The sequence below is a fragment of the Crotalus tigris genome, unplaced genomic scaffold, assembly GCF_016545835.1.
Source record: "Crotalus tigris isolate CLP2741 ecotype Arizona unplaced genomic scaffold, ASM1654583v1 scf7180000017666.379230911805:20528666, whole genome shotgun sequence".
Lineage (NCBI taxonomy): Eukaryota > Metazoa > Chordata > Lepidosauria > Squamata > Viperidae > Crotalus > Crotalus tigris.
Genome location: NW_024096552.1, coordinates 10,800,830 through 10,820,000, shown reverse-complemented (window position 1 = coordinate 10,820,000; position 19,171 = coordinate 10,800,830). Strand labels below are relative to the sequence as shown.

The 19,171-nt window shown below is 40.0% G+C and overlaps 1 protein-coding gene across 2 annotated transcripts in view; it reads left to right on the top strand.

The window, feature by feature from the left end:
• The first annotated feature begins 4,385 nt into the window (after positions 1-4,385).
• STK17A (serine/threonine kinase 17a) overlaps positions 4,386-19,171 on the top strand; it is a 53,478-nt gene continuing 38,692 nt past the window's right edge. The window contains exon 1 of one of the 2 annotated variants that reach the window (XM_039336691.1): positions 4,386-4,779. In XM_039336691.1, the coding sequence (XP_039192625.1) occupies positions 4,619-4,779 (161 nt within the window). In that variant the 5' untranslated portion in view covers positions 4,386-4,618. Of the gene's footprint in view, positions 4,780-4,849; positions 5,268-19,171 lie in introns of those variants that run through there. The other variant, XM_039336692.1, reaches the window with a different exon arrangement.

The window sequence follows — 19,171 nt, the reverse complement described above, 5'->3', positions numbered from 1 at the left end:
ACACAGAGACATTCAGCTTTAAAAGGACAGACCTAATTTTAAAAGTTGCTCTTTACAATTCAAAACAATTTCTCATCTTTACATGCATACACAAATTTGCACACACAAATGTGCCCACAACAGAAAACATGGCGCCTTAACAATGTAACAAAAAAAAAAAGGCCCACCTTCCAAATTGTTCTTGCACACAATCTATCACAACCCTGGCATAGACAGAGGAAAATTTCTCCCCACTTTTCAGCTGGAAGGAGGACATGGCCCTGGTATTCAGGTCGGAAGGTTCATGTGAAATTCAAGGAAGACCTTGAACAGATAGAGACAGGAAACAAAAACAAATATATTGTCCTATTACTTACATATTCTTAAATAAAACAAAGACAAATTATTGGGATTGTAATAGCATGGGAGTACAGTAATGGATACCAAATCTTCTGATAGCTTTGAGGGTTTCAAATTACAGCCTTGCAAAGATTGCCCTATTGCAGTGATGGCGAACCTTTTAGACACCAAGTGCCCCAAAACCACCCCATCTGCCCCACTGGAAAATGCATTATGAGTCTCATCAGAGCTCTGAATAAAGATTTCTTCAACTACTCTTAATAGGGTTAATTTTGCTTCTTGACCAAATTACAAAGAAAAAGTCTTAAGAAAGTATAACAAACTGACTACAGGGACAAATTTCATCTAAAAGCTGAGCACAGCATTTGTAATTAACTATTTGATTTCATTTTCTTGTCACCAAAGAAATTCAGTTAATAACAATTAAAAGTTTCTCTTTTTTACCATTGTTGGAAAAACTCCCATATTCTCATCCCCATTAGAAAAACATGCAGACACACTTTTTTCTCTATAAAAGCCCTTTTTTCTGAAATCCTGGGCATACCACCAAGAACAAAGGGAAAACTCAGATAGCAAAGCCATCAAGAATTGCCTGCCCTGCCCCTGATGGGATTAACTCCCAAAATAGAATCAGGACAAAGGAAACATCCCTGAGGAGAACTACCTGCCCTGCCCCTGACAGGATTAAGCCCCACAAAATAGAAACCGGACAAAGGAGATACCACTTAGGACAAAGAAAAGAACATCAAGCAACTATTAAAAACACAAAAGAAAAAGCCAGCCCAGCCACAGTCCCAGGGTAGAAAAAGCATATAAAAAGCCATACATGGGACCGGGGGACACCTTGCAAGGCAGGAATGCTGAAGTCACTTCTCTGTCACTTTATTGCCTTCCTGTAATAAAGATCTGCTTTGCGGTAGCTGTGGTCCTCAAATTTCTTCATCGTCAGCTTTCCCCAGCTGGAAACAAATCAGGAAATTCTTCTGATACCATAATTATCCAAAATCTTTGCCAGTTTCTGTTTAGGAAAAACAATAGCTTTTTCTTACCCATTCCGAGGTGAACTGAAAATTTTCAAGTATATCAAGCCTGCAGGATTTTTTTCTTTAAATAAGCTTGTTGCAGTATCCTGAGAAAAAACAAATCAGCTGTTTCTGTGGTATCAGCCATTTTCAGTTGTGCTAGCTTTTCATACTGTTTTTCTGCTTCCATTGTTGCTCACAAGTCTACTAGACCCAGAAATCCTTTTGGGGGTAATAGTTGAACTCAGTTTGCATGTAGATGGTCCACCTCATGTCAAAAGGAACCCACTGTGATCATCTTTCTTCCTATAAAAGGTCTCCATTGTATTGTCCATTTCCCTGCATTGTATAGCTATTCCCCTTTAGTCATTCCCTGCTGTACAGACAGGATAAATAGTCAGTCCCACAACTGGCCTCAGACACTAATTGGCTTCCTGGGGTAAACTCTTCCCCTGCACTTTTCCCTTTTCTTGTGTCCTCTCTCAAGGAATTATCAGCTTAGCTTCTCCTAGCTCCTCAGTTGTCTGCCTACTCTGAAGATGCATGGATGAATTCACCCTGTGCTACAAGGCATATTCTGTGATTGAGTAAAGCCAAACTGAGCCCTGAAGGGTCCCACACTGCCACTCAGACAAGCCCTTGAATCTGTTGCTTCTTGTCTCAGGCATCCTAGAAAAGTCTGAGTTGCACATGTTGCTGATAAGAATTTGATCCCTGAATTTGTGAGAGAGATTTTTACCTTTGCAAAGGGGCTTCTTTGTCCGCCCCAAAAAATACAAATTACCAAGTAAGTTAATTAAAAAACAGATCTGCAAACAACTAGCAGCAAACCAAGGCATAACTAGCAGCCAGCACAGGTTTGTTAAAAACAGTCATGCCAAACCAATCTGATCTCATTATTCGATAACGTAACTAAACTAGTAGACCAATGAAACGCAGTGGGTGTAATATACCTAGATTTCAGTAAGGCTTTTGACAAAGTAGACCAACCTACTCCTTGGTAAGCTAGAAAAAGGTGGAATAGACAACATCACCACCAGATGGATCTGTAACTGGCTAACAAACCGTATGGCACTACATCCATGTGGAGAGAAGTAAGCAGTGGGGTACCACAAGGATTCATCTTAAGGCCAGTACTCTTCAATATCTTCATACATGACTTAGATGAAGGAATTGAATCAAATTTGCAGATGACACCAAACTATCAGGAGTAGCCAACACCCCAGAAGACAAACTCAGGATCCAAAAAGATCTTGACAAACTTGAACAATGGGCCCTATCCAACAAAATGAGTTTCAATGTGGAGAAAAGCAAAATCCTACACTTAGGCAGGAAAAACCAAAGGAACAAATACAGGCGAGACCTGGCTTGGAGGCAGTAACTGTGAGAGGGACCTTGGAGTCCTAGTGGATGATCACTTAACTATGAACCAGCAGTGTGCAGCGGCAACCAAAAAAGCTAATACAATCCTGGGTTATATAAACAGAGGCATAGAATCAAGATCACGCGAAGTATTAGTACTACTTTATAAAAGCCTAGTAAGACCACACCTCGAATACTGCAGCCAATTTTGGTCACCATATAACAAAAAAGATGTTGAGAGTTTGGAAAAAAATTCAGAGAAAGAGCAACTAAGATGATCAAAGGCCTTGAGACCAAAACATATGAAGAACAGCTGCAGGACTTGGGTTTGGCCAGTCTAAAGAAAAGAAGACATAGGGGAGACATGATAGCAGGGTTCCAGTATCTGAGGGGCTGCCACAAGGCAGAGGGGGACAGGTTATTCACCAGAGCACCAAAGGGAAGGACAAGAAACAATGGTTGGAAGCTGATCAAGGAGAGAAGCAACCTGGAATTAAGGAGAAACTTCCTCACAGTGAGGACAATCAACCAATGGATCAGCTTACCCCCAGAAATCATGGGTATTCCATCACTGGAAGTTTTTAAAAAGAGACTGGACAATTACCTGACTGAGATAGCAAAGAACCGTGGTAGCGAACAGAGCCCTCTCTGTGGGCACGTGTGCCGTCGCCCCAGTCCTAGGCCTTCAGCTGGGTTTTATAAAATCTTTTTGCTTTAGGCCTCTGATGCCATGTGCAAAAAAAAAAAAAAAAAGTTCACTCAATCAATTTCATCTTCTTGGGGAAAAAAAAAGATCTTGCAAAGTAGGAATTGATTGGTTGAACTTTTCAGTGCCACTCTGCCTGCCATTACCACTGCAGCCCACACCCACCCAATAGGCCACACCCACCCAGCATCCAACAATACATAAGTGGGTTTTGGGTTGCAGTTTGGGCACTCGGTCTCTAAAAGGTTATCCATCACTGGTATAGAACCTCCTGCTTGAGCAAGGGGCTGGACTAGAAGACCTCCAAAGTCCCTTCCAGCTCTGTTCTATTCATAGGCAAAGCAAAAAACATTCATTAAGGGGGACGGGGTGTCAAGTCTTTTTATATGGTACAGAAGCAAATAATACATTTAGTATATGTAATATGACAGAAAACAAGTGATCATACAATAAAAGACATTAATGACATGCCAGACTTGAGCAGGAGAAAACATTGACTCTGGATAACGTTCCATAGGTGGCAAATTTATGGATTATATTACTCTTGTAATGGCTTGTATCTTTCTTAAAATTTACAAGTACATTCACGGACTTTCAGAATACTCTCTCTATTGTTTAAGGCTGAAATGACAAGTTCTTGCCTATCAAAGGAAAAGTCCATGGAGAAAAAAATGCTTTTCTGAAGTTAATCTCCAATAGTTAAATTTTGGATTATTTGCTCCCAACATTCCTCCCTGTTTGAAGATTAGTTGTGGTTTTTGAAACACGCAAGTGCGGTAGTGCCGTCGAATTTTTTGGCGCTGCATCGCTAGATGGCGTTGTCCGTCCATAAGCCTGTCTAGTCAGAACGGTTATGGCTCCAACGTCACTCTCGCAGCACGTCCCATCCTCCTTTTTCTTCTCTGCAGGTAAGGTGGCTGGGCGGTGTCAGTTCTAGCTAGGAGAGGAGGAGTCCGCGGGAGGGCTAGCGGTTGCTCGCGGCTCTCGGCCGTGGCTGGGGCTGGGGCTGGGGCTGTTCTCGGAACGGCTCTCATCCACCCGTCGCTGCAGCTTCGAATTGCTAAGTGAAAGGCGAAGCGAGGCGAGGCGGGTACTTTGGCTTGACAAGCGGAAGGGAGGTAAGAAGAAGGAGAGAAGTGGCGGGCGCTGCCCTCCTCGCTATCGTCGTCTTCTCGGACTTTTATTGGCTATGAGTCCGGCCCAAAAGCCGCAGCTGTCGCGGTCTTCCCGCAGTAGCCGAGCGCCTCCTCAACAGCAGCGCAGGGGACTCCTGACTGAGATTCAGACGTCCCTTCTCACCGAGCCCTTCGAGGCCCGCTATACCCTCAGCCCCGGCCGCGAACTCGGCAGGTAAGGCGGGCAGGGGAAAAGACCCGGACTGTGCAGAGGGCGCTATTTTGCCTCCGCTGGTGGTGTGCTAGATGGTTTGGGTCCTGAAATTACCATGGAATATTTAAATGGCAGCGGAGTCTACGCTCGAGATGTAGCAAAAGCGAGAGACCTCGAGAGAAGAACGGGAAAAGATGATGAGGGACAGGTGGTGGAAAGAGCGCGGGGAGCCTTATCAAAGTCTCTTTATTCGGGGAGAAAACCAAAATCTCCCCGCGGCACCCTTGCCACAGCCCACTGTCAAGGTTATGCCCGGACCCGATTCACTTTGGATGCAAGATTATTTTTCCTTAAACGTCTAGCAACCCAAGCCTCTTTTTTACGCAACTTTTCTTCGGCTTTTCCTTACTGTCTCTAATTGCCCTTATTGGAACACCCAAACAGGTGTTCTTCATCTTGAGAAGTCTGTAAACGTGAGCAAGGCTGTCTCCTCCTGGTTATGGAGACAGGTATGTAAAATGCAATGGGGCTTTCACAAATTTGTATATTTCAATGACTGAAGGTAAAATATTAAGCATTTTTCAAATAGAAAAATGTAACTTGCTACTTGTATTATCTTTAGTCTTAAATAGAGATAGGTTTTTTCTATGTCTAGCAGGGGTAGGCAACCTTGGCTCTTTTATGACTCGTGGACTTCAACTCCCAGAATTCCTGAGCCAGCCATGGCTGGCTCAGGAATTCTGGGAGTTGAAGTCCACGAGTCATAAAAGAGCCAAGGTTGCCCACCTCTGCTCTAGAGAAAGGCATCTAATATAAAAAGATTGCTTTATATGGCAGGGGTCCCCAACCCCCGGTCCATGGATCAGCCCCAGGCTGCAGCATGCCAGCAACCGGGTCGCACAAACAAGCAAAGCCCCATTCGGGGGGGGGGGCAGCATGTAAAACGTTGCCCGCTCCGGTCTGCAGAAAAACCTCCATGGAACCAGTCCCCAGTGCCCAAAAGGTTGGGGATCTCTGTTATATGGTATTATATTTTTCTGTCTTAACTGGATATTTCTTTCAGAGGGATCTCTAAAAGTGTGTGATGTCAAAACCTATAGCAGGCTGATCAGGAACTTTTCTCTCATTTGCTTTAAATAGCCAAGTCTGAGATTATTCTTTACTGATTCAGACTTTGTTCAGGCCTTCAGCAGTTGTTTAGTCATTAAAGCCTATGGACCTAAGACTTGTAAATTAAAGGGCTAAAGATAGAGACTAGCTTGAGAGGGTTTAATCTGAGTCAAAAGAAATAAATACAGCCAGCATGGTATTTTAAAAAATTATTTGTAGGGATCAACGTATGGCTTTAGTTTGTTTAAAGATTATATTTACATATTTCAAAAAAGGATAATGTTTGTATATTAAAGTTACTGATAAGACAATATTTCCATACATGTTTTTTGTTTATGGGGGTTATTTTTTAATTATATATATATGTGCTAATATAAACACACATTTCATTTGTTATCTCAGTGGGTCTCAATCTTTTTAATGCTGCGACCCCCAACCGGTCATAAGTCGAGGACTACTCAACTGGTGCAGCACCGTTTGCAGAATGGGACTTTTGGCGGGCTCAGCAGGGCAGAGACAGCCTGGACAATTCCTATTGGCTTTTGAAAGCCAATAGAATTAGACTCTATTCAAGAGAGTCTATTCTATTGGCTTTCAAAAGCCAATAGAATAAAAGGGAGTAGCACAGCTAGGGGAAAGGGGAAAAAAATGGCGGACTGCATTGTTTGGCAACCCCCATGAAATGGTCGTTCAACCCCAAATGGGGTCCCGACCCACAGGTTGAGAACCACTGGGTTATCTGATTTGCTAATTGATCGTGCTGTCTATTTTTTGATGTATTAAACCACTAAACAAGTTAAACAGATGCACTACCACTTTATGGAAAATGGCATAAATAAAGCATAAACATAAATAAAGATAAAATGATTTTTGATACTGGAAATGACATACATCTTACTAAAGCAAATTATAACAATCATGTATTTGAATTTCAAACAAGTCTACGGTCAGTAGACCATATGTTTTCAGTATTGTGTGTAAAACTAACTGTTGTAATTCATCAGTATAATTTATAGCTTGATATCTAATAGTTACCACATTGTGACAAATCTTAAATGTATGTGTTTTGATGATATATATCAATTTAGTAGAAATATTTAAATCTAAAATAGTAAATGTTTTATGAATTAGTAAGTTGAAAGTATGTTGCTTTTACTTCCTTACAAGTAAATCAAATGGAAGCTCTGTTACATTACTGAAAATTTCTAACACTCTTAATATTGCAATAGTAGCATAATAAAGCATCAGTGTGTCAGTTTTCCAGATGGAAGTACAGATAAATAAAAATGACACAATATTTTACAACTTGAATTTGGTCCACTACTTTTCTGTGGCAAGTAAGAATCTCTTTCCTTGTCACAACCACTTCTAGTGTTTTCTTCTTGGGATGAAAGATTTGATAATGAAATATGGAAAAAACTTAAAAAAGAGAAATTGGAGGCTATCTAAGAACAGGAAACACCAAATAAGGATAAGGGAAGCATACCTAGAATGTCACAGAAAATATATATTTTAGCCACTACAATCTAAAGTTAAGTCTCCATCTTTGCACATTGCCTGTTCCGCATTCCTTGTTCTTCACTCAAATGATCCTATAACTCTATTCTTTTTTTTTAATTCAGATTACACCTGCCTGGGAGAGGATAAATAGATGTTTAGATGTGGATTATTGTAATATCTACATGGAATGAATGAGTGAACAAAGGGACAATTTCTGGGGAAAGAAAGAGAGAAAGAAAATAAAGTTCTCACTATTAATATGCAAGCCACAGTAATTTCCTATAGAAAACATGTAGTCCTCATTAAAAAAAAAAGATTTTGTTCTCCAGATTCAAAGATAACTTGCCTCAAAATGCGAAGCATATAAATTTAATAAATACACAGATATATGTATTTTAATTATAGTTTTGCAAAGATTAATTTTGGTTATATGACTAGGTTAAACAGCTATATATTGCACTGTGATAAAGTATAGTGTAGTTATTAAGCTTAGGTTTCCACCTGTACCTGTAGAAGTTAATTTTAAGTCTGTGTTTCTCTTTCATAGGATTGTTTGGAAAATATGTGTAAGCACTTATCAATTTTTTTTAAAAAAAGTATACCAGATGTTAAATACAATCATTCAAATTGCTTTTTAAAGTTTGTGTTTCTATGGAGCAATTTTGTTTTTGCAAATAAGGACAGTTATCCTTAAATGTATTTAGTTTCAGGTTTTTTTTATTAGTAGTTAAGCATCTTATAATTCATATCTGATTTACAGAGTTTTAATAAGATACAGCCTGAATGAATACTCCCTTTTAAAATGCAGTAAATTGAGGGTTGTTTAAAAGGAATTTCATATAATAGCAGCAGCTCTATAACAGGTTTTTCATTTATATAATATCAGGATGATCCCAAATCGGTGAAAAATTAAGTGGATGGTTATGGTAAGTACATAGCTAATAACAAAAGTAAAGAACCCTGTGTGCTTTATAAAGAAATTTGGCAGACAAATAATTTAGAGCAAGAAATAAGATAATGAAAGGAAAGTGAGAGTCTGGCATAAATAGATTTTGTTGGAAAACAGGAGATTTATAGCACTGCTTGCAAAATAGTGATAAAACTTAAATGTGTGTAAAAAACTAAAACCATCCTCTTATGAATCTGGAATTTTTTGAATGATTTGCCACAAGGCTCCTGGACATATATAAAATTTTTGTTTTACTTGCATGATACCTAGATTTAGATAATTAAATTAGATAAAAAATTATTATGGATGCATTTAATCCTCTGCAAATAGACTGCCGATTGGTTGATTGATTGATACATCTATATTTAATTTATTTTATGGTATTTATGAATCCATTATATATGCATACATATAATGTGTTGAAGGAAAAGTCTTCATCAGGGTCCAGTCCAAGCCGGGAATAAACAACATGGTGACTGCTTTAGAAGGAAGATTGTAGTTTATTGAAGAGGAGAGCCAGACAGAAAGATGGCTCTAGAAGAAAAGAGAGAGAGCACATGTAGTAGGGAGTGGGTTTTTATACCTTCTAGAGCAGTGATGGCGAAACTTTTAGAGTCCAAGTGCCAAAACTGTAACGCAAAACCCACTTATGCATCGTTGGGTGTCGGGTGGGTGTGGCCCACTGGGTGAGCATGGCTGTCATGGTAACGGCAAACTGGATGGGACTAAAAAGTTCATCAATCAATTCCAACTTAGCAAGATTTTTTTTTCCCCTGCGAAAAGTTGAAATTGATTGATAGATTGAACCTTTTTTTTTTTGCACACGGCAACAGAGGCCTAAAGCAAAAAGGTTTTATAAAACCCAGCTGAAGGCCTAGAACTGGGCGACGGCGCACGTACCCACAGAGAGGGCTCTGAGTGCTGCCTCTGGCACCCATGCCATAGGTTCGCCACCACTGTTCTTGAGCTTTTGTTTGGAGTTGTTCCTGTGGCATGAACTTTGACTTGAGTCTGACTGTGCCTTTCTGGTATTCTGATGATGAGGGTTAATCCTATTATGTCCCAAAGGTCATATCCTGCTTCCCTGGGGCTGTGGCTGATGACTGTTGGATTTTTGGTGTGAGGTATTGTTGATTCTAGGGATCTTTCTTCCTAATCCCAGTTTCCTGACTCCAGTCTTTTTGACAAGATTATCACATCTGCATTTCTACAGAATTGATTTCTGTCTGGGGCAGAGAGACATGGGGGGAGGGTTAGTTTCTTGCTTTTAAAATCCTTTGGGGAAATATATTCTGCCTTTTTAATATTTCCCAAAATATTTCTTTTTCTGGATTCTTCCCACAATCCCCCATGTGTGCCATAAGAGTGTGAATGACACACTTTTATTGGCACAAGATTAAACATGGATCTGATCAGGGACACTTAATAAAAAAGCTTTTAGCTGTTAATACAAAAAAGAAGAAGAAAAAGAAGACACTAATAGATGCAGCAGAAAAAGATCCCTGCAGTGGCTCCCAAAAGGGGAGCTTCCAACCCATAAAGTTCTAAAAATAAGGGAAAAAGTTCTGTTAGATGGAAAAGAAATTTATAGTGTCCAGTATTCTGTGCCAATTCTTTTTAAATGTTGGATGTCACTTTGATCTTCCAGTGAGGTCTGCACATGCCTCCCAAAATTCTTTACAGCCATGGTTTGCCTCAGTACATAACCACTGGCTGCCCATTTTCAAGGGTTGCTTACTGAACCTGCCTTAGCTCTTAGTTTAGTGCAGGGGTGGGCAAGCTGAAACACTGAGCCACTTGGACCCGTTTTCCTCACAAAAGAAAAAATTGGGAGCCGCATAATGTGTGCACACATGCACACATATGCATGGAACAGGGGGATTGATTAAAGAGTGGAGCCTAAGGCAAGACTTGCACCGGCTCAGCCCCCGTCCAGCCCTGTCCAGCTCCTCCCCTCGGAAAAGACTGCTCTCCCCCCACCCCAGCTCTCCCTCTCTGGAACTTTCTTCTTTCTGCCTTTTGGCGCGAAGGTTCCCAGGAAGTGGAGGAGGAGGCTGATGGGGGAGAAGGAGCTGTGGGCTTGCCTATCTCAGCTTGCTGTGGGAGGCTGGAGTTGAGGCTTCTGGCTCACTCTGGGAGGGGTGCTCAGAAAAGAGAGGATGAGAAACGGAAAGTGGGAGAAAGGACGTCTTCCACCTCTCGGGTTCTTTTGCTGGGAGGGTGAGGAAGCAGCAGTGAGGAAGCAGCAGTTCTGCTCCACAGGAGGTGGGAGCAAGCGGCTTCTCCTTCAAGCTTCGCCAAGTGACTCCATGAGTGAAGCGAGGTCCAAGTCCCTGGAATGTCAATTTTGCAAAAGAGGGAGGCAGTGGTGGGATTAAAATAAAACATGGGGGGGGAGGTTGAGGAAACCCAGCAGATGCCTCTATGAGAGGGCGAGCAAGAAAGGCAAGATCGGGGAGAGGAAGAAAGTTTTTGGGGCTTGTCCAGCAGGCAGCTGCTCCCCGCTCTCAGAAATCGCCATGGCAGGCAGGGACTGTGAGGAGCAGCCAGATTGAAGGAGCAGAAGTCAACACTGCCAAAGAGGATGAAGGAAAGGAAAAGTGGGGGTCTTTAAATAGTCATGCCCACTTTTCCCCCTTTTTTTCCAGACATCCACTTGTGTATGGGTGTCAGGTTTGGAAACCTCCGTTTAAGTCTGTGCGTGTGCACAGACATAGGCTGACTCCTTCTCATCTCCTGTCCTTGCTGCATCTCCTGTGGAGACGCATTTGTGTCTCTGTGTCTTTCTCTGCCACTCAAAGCCATCCCACAGCAATTTCAATTGGCTATTGCCAAGTGTCCCCATGCAAGTCAATGCACAGTCCAGTGGCACACGGCCCGGACTGTTGGCATTACCGTGGGACCACCCCCTGTGGTGCCAGCTAATGCGGCATGCTCCTGGCAATCCTCGAACCATGCTGGCTTCCTCCCGTGGATCTCCCCCCCTGGCACGACCTATCAAAGGAAGTGGGAATGGTTGCAGCCCGGACACGCTTACCTGGCCAGAGTACTTTTGCCCGACACGGGCAGGGCATGGAGCACATAGAGGTTTTTGCTGAAACGGCGAGCAGAGGGCTTGCCTCGGGCATGGCAGGGCTGCTGGAGGCTGAGGCGCAGACCAGGCTATCTTCCATAGCGGCGGGACGGTGACCATGGGAGCAATAGCCTGCTGATCTCCACCGCCAGTGGCAGTGGAGCCATCTGGTGCTGTTTACACAGCCATTCGTCTGTGTGACTGAGATAGGCAGTGGCCCCAACTTTGGTCCAGGGAAACGAGAGCGGAGCGGTGCTGCCTATCTCAGTCACGCAGACGAACAGCCTTGTAAACAGCACCAGATGGCAGTGACGGCGCCGGAGATGAGCAGGTTCGGGGAGACACATGGCTGGCTCGGCTGCCCAGGGACGGCCCAGGGAGCGATGCCCTTGCCGACCGCCACCCCCACCGGGACTGCCGCCCAGACTGGCTCAGGGAGATGCGTGGCCGGCTCGGCTGCCCAGAGAGCGATACTGGTGCTGGCCCCAGCCGAGACTGCCACCTGGGGGGCAGCAGGAGGAAGAAGGGGAGGAGGAGGGCGAGGAAGCCACCACCCCAGCCAGGACTCCATGCTGCCCGGGATCACCTCCACCCATCCAATGTAGCTGCTACCAGCCCTTCCACTGGCCCGGCTGCTCCCCCCGTGTACCCTTCTTGCTCTGGCATCTGCCCGAGCTGGCCGGGGGAAGCAGGAGGAAGAAAGGGAGGAGGAGGGTGAAGAAACCGCTGCCTCCGGGCAAATTCAAAAATATCAATCAATGGCTTGGATCACCTGATCAAGTAATCTTTCAGGTGATTCCCATGGTATGCTTTTAGCCATTAAATTGATTCATTAAAAACAAAGCCTAGATATCAGTTCTAATAACTTTTTGGTCTTGGCATGCTTACATTTCCAGACATTTCATTTGTTTACTGGGGTGAACTAATAAATGGGGAGGAAGTCCACTGAACCCTCAGATCATCCCAGTGTTTAAGAATGTGTTGATATAGGTGTTCTTAGTTGTACTAAGTACATTGCTCCATATATATATGGAGCAATGTACTTAGTACAACTAAGCGTTGCTGGCTGTGAAATTCTGGGAGTTGAAGTCCTCATGCCTTAAAATTGTCAAGTTTGGGAAACACTGTAGTACATAGTGGACTTTTGTGTTCATCTACAATACACAAAGTCTATTTTTCCTTTTCCCAACCATATAATCTACTTCTTGAGATTACCTATGATGCATATATTCTAATGAAATACTTCTAATGAAAAATAGCTGTCAAATGTGAATGTTTCATAAATATAAGTAAAATAACGATTAGTTTATAGGATTAAAATACAAATTTGAAATACAAACAAATAGGATTAAATTGATAACAAGTGAAATTATTTTGAATCTTCTTTTAATAGTTTTATTTTTAAAAAATATGAACATTTTTTAAAGAAAGTTTTATTGATTTTCTAGTTTTACGGCTGAGTTGGTCAATAATTCAATAACATACAAATATCTTTAGTACATATCTCAAACTATTACATTAAATATTTCCTCTCTTTTTCCCCCTGATATTTACTGTCTCATATTTGAATTAATACAATTCTTATTATATTGTTTAAATAAAAATAACTCTTACATTTATCAATAATTTTTAGTTTATACATATTGTAATTATTTTAATATTCAATCTTTTTAGACAATCAGTGTCCCAGTTAGTTTTTCCCAATTTTTAGTGTCCCATTAATATTTAAATTTAATGTTTAATATTTATAATTTCCAAGTTTTAAATAATCCCAATTCCCTTTATCACAATTCATCACAAGATCTAATGTTCAGGATACACATCTATTTGAATTCTCACCATCTTACATCAACTAATTAATAACACAATATATTCTTATTTTCTGATAATTTCCAAATATCTTAAATTTAGTAACCAAATTTTTTCTTATTTCCACATTTAATACTTCCTCTCTTTTTCTCTTAATACCTACTATCTCATATTTAAGCTAATAATTTTTATTATCGCTAAGTAGAAACATTTATTACATTAATCAATAGATTTTTAGCATACATATATCTTAATTACCTTTACATTTAATCTTTATAAGCAAATCAATGTTCAAATTTAACTGTTAATATTTATACTTCCAAGTTTTAAATGATCAAAATTTTCTTTATCTCAACTCATAACAATATCTAGTATTCAAAGTGCACATTTATTTGAGTATATTCTATTTTAATTCTCACTAATAAGTCAAAACCCCAATTTTCTTCAGTCTTATTCTAGTTTTCTTTCATGTTATTCTAGCTTATCTTCCATGTCCGTGCTTTTGAGTCATCAAATGAATCTCCCTGTGTTGTTATGTATATTGTTTGACATAGAAAAAACCATCTGGTCACCATTTTTTTGAGAGGACTAACAAATTCTCTCTCTATTTTTCCATCTCGACATAGTTGTCCTGAACTGTTTATCTTTTCTTCAGTCTGTTTTTCTTCTTGATCCTCAGGTTTCTTCTGATTTATGTAGGAAGTCTTTTCCCTTTTCCATATTTTCAGTCCCTTTTCTGGGTTTTCCATTAACTGTATTTGTTGATCAGTTGGATCTTCTGTCATAATATTTAATTGTTCCACTTTTCTATTTTAATTAGTAATATAAAATCTTCTCTAATAAATCAAAACCCCAATTTTCTTCAGCCTTATTCTGGCTTTCTTCCTTTGCCAGCTCATCTTCCACGTCAGTGCTTTTAAGTCATCAAATAGATCTCAGTCTGTTGTTATTTATATTATTTGAAATAAAAGAGACTATCCAGTCACCATTTTTTTGGAAGGGCTAGCGAATCATCTCTCTATTATTCCAGATCCTCATAGTTGTCCTGATACGTTTCTCTTCCCTTCGGTCTGTTCTTCATCTTGCTCCTCAAGTTTCTTCTGGTTTATATAGAAAGTCTTTTCCATTTTCAGTGTTGTCAGTCCCTTTTCTGGATTTTCCATTGACTGTATTTGTTGGTCAGTTGAATCCTCTATCATAGTATTTAATTGTTCCACTTCTTCTGTTATCTTCTGCATAGTTGATTCTTTAATTGTAGTCAAAATTTGGGTTCGTATATCTAGGCTGACATCTTGTTCTTTTCTGTAGCATCTTATTTCATCACAAGCTGAAAGAATGGTTTCATGTATTGCTTTCAACATAAAAAGAATCTTCATCCATATTCTCTTAATGGTGTGCTAAATTGAGGGCTTTAAAGTTAGAGAATGAAAATAATTTTATAACTGAGTATAGAACACAGCTGAGCTTCTCACAGCTGATATTTGTCAAGGTTGAAAAAGTCTTATCTGTAATCTGGGCTTCAAGCCAAGTCTCCTTTAGACAATAATAAGTTGTAATATCAAACTTGGCCACAAGATGTCACAATGCCATTTAAACAATTTTAAGTCCAAAATTTTTATAATCCTTTTTCCAATTTTATTTCTTTTTGTAAACAAAAACCAAAGTCTTCAGTAAAGATAAGAAATCTTTTGGTCCCCAAATTTTAGAAGCATATATATGCAGTTAGATTAAGGTTATTCTTTCAGTGTTTTAATTCCCCTGAATAGTCAGTCGCCGCTATTCTTAGAGGGTGAGATAGAAATTCCTTCCCTCTCTCTTTACGGGGGAAAATATTTTGGGCAGCGTTCACAAGAAAGCAAAATACTTAGGATTGGTTCAGATTTCATCCAGTCTCATCCGCGCTACTTCAGAAGTGCCTGGTGGTAAGTTTGACTTCGGCTGTCTGCAGCCTAGTGATAAGCCATATTTCTATGGCCGGTCTTTCGTCTGCCGGTTTGGAGGGCTGCCCCAGATCAAGTGGAAGGGCTACTGCCCTCTTGAGATCAAGTGGGGTCCCCTCCTTGCTTATCACCCCTACAGGACAACTTTCGACCCATTCCAGGGTCCCCCAGTGGAGCAAAATGGAAGACGGAGGTTGCCTTCCAGCGGCGGCCGTGATGGCAAACCCAAAGTGGTCAGACACTTTTTGATAAAGGTGTACGGTATCTATTTTTTTGGATTTTTTCAGTTGGGATTCAGGCCCACATATGGGACAGAAACAGCATTGGTCATATTTTTTTTAATGATCTCGGTTATTAAAAATGGAGGTGGAATAGAAGTTGTGGATCTACTTTTGCTGTACTTGATCTCTCAGCAGCTTTCAATACCATCAATCATGATATTTTTCTAATTTAGCTCAGGGAATTGGGGGCAGTTGCACAGGACAGTGCTGGGTCAATTCCAGATGTTAATGATTGGAAAGGTCTGCCTTGGATCCCTATTGTGTGATGTGCTATGGAGTTCAGTGCTTTCCTATCTCCCATTACATGAAGCCATTCTTCTCAATGATTACATGAGACTGCTAGGTGGTTCATCCGACCCAAGGATCAGGTATCATCAGTACATAGATGATACCCAATTATATGGGTAATCCTTTAACGACTGCTGTAAAAATTGTCATAAAATTACATCTGACTTGATTTACAATGGAAATTCTAGTCCCATTTAGTTGTATGTTAAAAAGTAACTGTCCATTTCTGCTTCTGGGAAATTAAATGATGCAGTGAATGTTTTATCCCAGTGCCTGGAGGCTGTGAAGTCTGCATGGGACAAAACAGCCTTCAACTGAACCCTGGCAAAGTTTGTGATTTTGACTTTTGCGTCTTACCAGTTCAAGGATTATAACATCTTTGATATTAGATTGGTGACACTGCCTGAGACACACCCATGCATAACTTGGGGGTCTTTCAAGACTCATAAGTCATACTCAAAGAACACGTGACAGTCATAGTTAAGAGGGTCTTTGCACAGCTTCATATTATGAACTAGGTGTACCGCTTCCTACACTGGGATACTCTACTCACAATCATTCATCTCCTAGTTACTTCCAGATTGAACTACTGTAATATGCTTTACATGGCTGTCCTTGAAGATTTTCTGGGAATTTCAACTAGTACAGAATGCCGTAGTGTGGCAGTTAGGTGTGCTCCTGGGGTCAGGTTATCTGAGGGACCGACTTTTCCCAATTATATAAGGCTGTCCCATTAGATCTGACAGGGAAGGCATTTTACAGGTTCTATCCACCAGAAATTTGGTAGGTCCCAAGAGGCAGGCTTCCTCTTTTTTTTAAAAAAAATATATTTTATTGATTTTTTCACTAGTACAATCTTTAATGCTTAGTGTTGTCTGGGTTCACATATTTAACAATAATAATAATACTATTTCCATTCCTACTCTTTACTCTGTTTTTCTAGCCATTTGTAAAAATTATCCCATGTTTGAAAATATTCTGAATCTTGTTTCCCTTTTATTTTCAATGAAAGCCTATCCATTTCTGCACAGTCCAGAATTTTCTTAATTATATCTTCCTCAGGTGGTGTTTCTTCATTTTTCCAATACTGAGCAAATGTAATTCTCGCTGCTGTTAGTGCATGTAATATTAAATTTACACATTCTTCATCATAGTTTTCTAAGATTATACCCAAAGGAAATAGTTTCAGTTTGTAGTCTACATGTTTTCCTAACATTCTCTCTAACCACGTATGTATTTTTGATCAGAGTTTTTTTTTTTTTTTGCTTTAGGGCATGTCCACCAAAGATGGTAATATGTGCCTGGCTTTTGTCTACATTTCCAACAATTGCTAGACATATTTTTAAACGTTTTTGATAATCTTGCAGGTGGTAAATGCCATCTATAAAACATTTTATATACATTTTCTTTGTAAGTAGCTTTGTTATTTTATTGTTTCTTTCCCACAGGTTTTGCCATTTTTCTAACTCTACATTGTGCCCAAAGTTTTTTGCCCAAGTTATTATTGTTTTGTTAACTTGTTCATCTTCCATTTTTAAATTTAACAGAAAATTATAAAGTTTCTTAATCAATTTTTCATCTGAAGGCAGTAGTATCTGTTCAAACACTGTCTGATCTTTATAAAAACCACATGTTTTGGCATCTTTCTCATATCTCATTTGCATTTGCAAATATAGCTGCCATGATAACTCAATGCCCTTCCAGTTCTTGTTTAGTTTGTAATTTCCCATCAGTATTAAAAATGTCTCTGTAAGTCACAAGTTTCTCATAGTTAATTAAATTTGGGTGTACAAACGCTTCTATTGTCGAGATCCATCCTGGTATTTTCATGTAAATTTTTGTTTTTATCTTTTCCCATGTTAGAAGCAAAGTATTTCTTACATAGTAATTTTGAAAATATTTATGGATTTTGTTCTTCCCATAACATAGAAAGGCATGCCATCCGAGTTGTAGGTCATGTCCTTCTAAGTATAATAGTCTTTTGTGTCTAAGGGTTATCCATTCTTTTAACCATATTAATACAGCTGCTTGATAGCATAGAATCCAGTCTGGTAGCCCAAATCCTCCATTTTCTTTTAAAATAAATAATAATAGAGATAGTGGACACCCTGTCTTGTACCTTTTTTAATATTGAAGTTCTCTGTAAAATCTCCATTCTCAATTATTTTAGCAGTTTGTCTATGATAAATTGTTTTGATTATATTTATAAAGTTTTCTCCAAAATCCATATAATTCAATTGTTGTCCCATAAATTGCCAGTTAACATTATCAAAGGCTCTCTGCGCATCTAGAAAAATTAACGCCATTTGTTTCCCTAGATGCATTTCATAATATTCCATCTAAAATCATTCTTAGATTTTGCAGCTGTCTTTCACAGTACCCTTTTCAATCTTGGAAACCGTCCTATCTGTAAACAAATCACTAATCTACAAGGACAGATTATTTATCTAGGGTCTGTAATCTCTGCTCTTCAGGCAGAAATTAGGTGTCCAGTTCAGCCCTTCTGCTCCACTGAGCCTCCAAGCTATCAGCCCCCTCTACCACAAAGATCCTGCAGGAGAAGGGCAGTGTGGACAACCGTGGGATCTGGCAGGGTGAGAGCTGTGAACCATAAACACAAAGCTTTTGCTGTGTCCCTGCACAACAGATACAGTGCCCTTACTGACCTTAATAGGGACATTAAGGAGACAAGTAAAGGTATTTGTGATGATAACTCAAATAAGCAGGGGATCTTGGTCCGAGATAAAGAACTTGTTTTCAACAGGGAGAAGTGCGAATCAGGTATTACACATCAGTCATGCAAGAACAGAAAGGCACCCAAAAAGAGAAGCCACCTTCTGGTTTGTGATTCAGTTATAAGGGATGTAAATTTAGGAAAGGACACAGAGGTATCGAAAGAGGTCAGGTGTCTTCCAGGTGCTACTGCCAGTAGGGACAAGAATAATCAAGAATGCCAGCAAGGACTGTGATATAGAGGCTGTTGTACATCTTGGCACTAACGATCTGTCCCCAAAAGATGTACTCACTGTGCAGAATGACTTCCAGAACCTGGGGCAGGAACTTAGCAGGCTGTAGGCTTATTTTTCCAGAGGTCTTACCAGTGTATAAGGACCAAAATGGAAAAGGCCAGCGTATAGCACAATTCAACATTATGGAAGCACAAGCAATAGAACACAGTCAAACTACAGTCTCGGACTTTAAGAGAGCTAATTTCAATAAACTTAGAAAGGGTTTGTGAAGGATTTCATGGATGAGAATCCTCCAGGGGAAAACAACTCAAGAAGCTTGGGAAATTTTGAAAAGTAAGATAATAAAAGCCCAGTCTAGCACAATACCAACAAAGAGGAAAAATAACAGTTCTCAAAAGAAACCAGCATGGCTGCATAAAGAACTCTCTGATCAATTGAAAGATAAAAAGGAGAAGTATAGAAAGTGGAAAGAGGGGCACATAACTAAGTCAGAA